The sequence below is a fragment of the Cystoisospora suis genome (assembly GCF_002600585.1).
Source record: "Cystoisospora suis strain Wien I chromosome Unknown contig_2300, whole genome shotgun sequence".
NCBI classification, from domain to species: domain Eukaryota; phylum Apicomplexa; class Conoidasida; order Eucoccidiorida; family Sarcocystidae; genus Cystoisospora; species Cystoisospora suis.
The window spans coordinates 4,824-7,068 of NW_027155099.1; the positions used below are offsets into that span (position 1 = coordinate 4,824).

Sequence of the window (2,245 nt, forward strand, 5' to 3'; positions counted from 1 at the left end):
CTCTCTCTCTCCCTTTCTCTCTCGACCTGAGAAACACCTACACACAGTAGAACGATACTGTCTATCTAGCCATCTTTGATCTACCTCTCTTTCATCTATCTCTCTATGGAGTAGACAGGAAAGAAGCAAGAGAAACTGTAGAGAAGACAGAAAGAGCGAGAAAGAAAGAAAGAAAGAGGGGGGAAGACAGAGAAAAGACGGGTATTGACCGGAGAGTCGTGTTTCGTTCCAATGAAAAAGAAGAAGAAGATAGGGAAAGTGACTCGCTGTTGCATTCTTCTCTCAACAGAGAGAAAAGGAAAGAATACAAGCAGATAGCAGGAAGAGAGGAAGAAAAAGAGAGAGAGAGAGACAAACGGATAGACGACCAGAGACATAGAGACAACTCGATCTCCTCTTTCTCCTCTTCCTTCATTCTCCCAAATCCATCCAAACGAGAAGTTCTACACATATACGCACATCCCCCGTACGCATTCCTCTATCACGCATATCCATCTATCTATACAAATACTTCTATACATACACATATATCTATCTATCTATATATATATGTGTATGTATATGTAGGGACAAAGAAGGGACGCAACTGCTGGCGATATTCCTAGGAGTCCTTCCACATGAGTGCATGCCCCTGCATGCAGGCAGAAGAGATATGACTGGCCTTCAAGATTGCGATGTGTGTGAGACAGGAAAGAGAAGAAAGAGGAAAGCCCAAGTCACTGCGGACTGAGGTGTCTAGAGAAACAAAAGAAAAAGAAAGAAAGAAAGAAAGAGAGAAGAGGAGAGAGAAAGAAGAGATTTCCTTGCGAGAGCTATTGAGAGCTCAGAAAGGACAAGAAGATGACGGAAGTCAACCGCATGCACGGGCAAGAAAAAAAAAGAAAATTACATATATCTTCTTTCTCTCTTTCTCTCCCTTTTTTCTTCTAAGCCCTTATTCTCTTCTTCTTTTCCTGACGTATTCTGCCTTCTTCTTCTTCTCCCCAGGAGCTCTCAACTACAAGAGAAAAGCGAAGAAAGAAAGAGTGAGAAAGAAAGAAAGAAGACAAGAATAGAACTAGTACACTGAAGTGCGTAAAGGAGAGGAGGGGCTTTGTATCTTCTTCCTCTCACATCCCCCTATCCCCGCCGCCTTTGTAGAGAGACGTAAGAATTCATTGAAACTTCTTTTTCTTTTCTTGCCCTCTTCTTCCCTTTAGATAGGAATTCTTCTTCCTCCTCCTCCTGCTCCTCTCCTGATGCCTCAAGACAAGAAAAACCTACCCTTCGCCTTCCATACATTCTATATCTATTTATCTCTGTATAAATACATATATACATACATACAGATGGATGATTAGACTCCTGTCACCTCCTATACACCTTTCCTCCCTACTATTGTGTGTGTCTCACGTGCATGCAGCTAAGAAGACATACACATATATATATGTATATGTATGGGTATCCAAATATATAGATGTGTGCTAGATGAAGTAGTATTATACTAGCTAGGTACGAAGAAGAAGAAGAAGAAAGATGTGAGGGGGAAGTGCGGCACCCAGTGAAAGATAGAGACGTAAGAAGGGGGGCTTCGACAACAAGCTCTTCTTCTTCCTTCTTCTTCTTCTTCTTGTTTTGAAGATCCTTTTTGCTATCCCTTTGGTTTCCCCCATCTTTCTTCTTTTTCCTTCTTCTCTTTCACTTTCTCTCTTTACTCGGCCTTCTCATTCCTCTGATCCTCTATCTTTCTTCTCTCGTTTCTTCTTTCTCTCCTCTCCTTCTCCCCCCCCCTTCTTGCGGAAAAGAGAGCAACATACACCACTCATTCATTTCCTCTTCATTGATTTATCCCCCTCGTTTTCTTCTTCTTCTTCTTTACCTTCTTCGTCTTCATTCCTATTACCGATCCTCTTGTGTCTTCTCTCCCCCCTGTCCTCCCTCCCCCGCTGTACGTACACCTCGGCTGATGAGTAAGCCTGCGCCTGGATTCAGCCGTAGACGTCCGCTCTGCGATACCCCCAGAGAAGAAGAAGAAGAACTTACCACCCCCCCCCCAGCAGAGGAAGCAAAGGAAGGCACCGAAGAAGACACCTGAGAAGAAGAGGCAAGAGGAACAGAAAAAGAAGAAGAGGAGGAGCGAGCCTGCTGGGAATGGAGATCACTTGGATGACTGGCAATGGTAGAGGAAGAAGATCCGACGGAATTCTTATTTGTATACTGAAGAGATTGATGCGGAGGTGTTGTATGATGACTACTATTACTAGTA

The 2,245-nt window shown here is 43.4% G+C and overlaps 1 protein-coding gene across 1 annotated transcript; it reads right to left on the reverse strand.

Moving 5' to 3' along the window:
• Positions 1-141: 141 nt before the first annotated feature.
• Positions 142-2,245, reverse strand: CSUI_004821 (uncharacterized protein; the record flags this gene model as incomplete). The annotated part of the gene is made up of 1 exon (XM_068065005.1): positions 142-2,245. A coding segment is annotated over one exon (367 nt), but the record flags the coding sequence as incomplete, so codon positions are not given.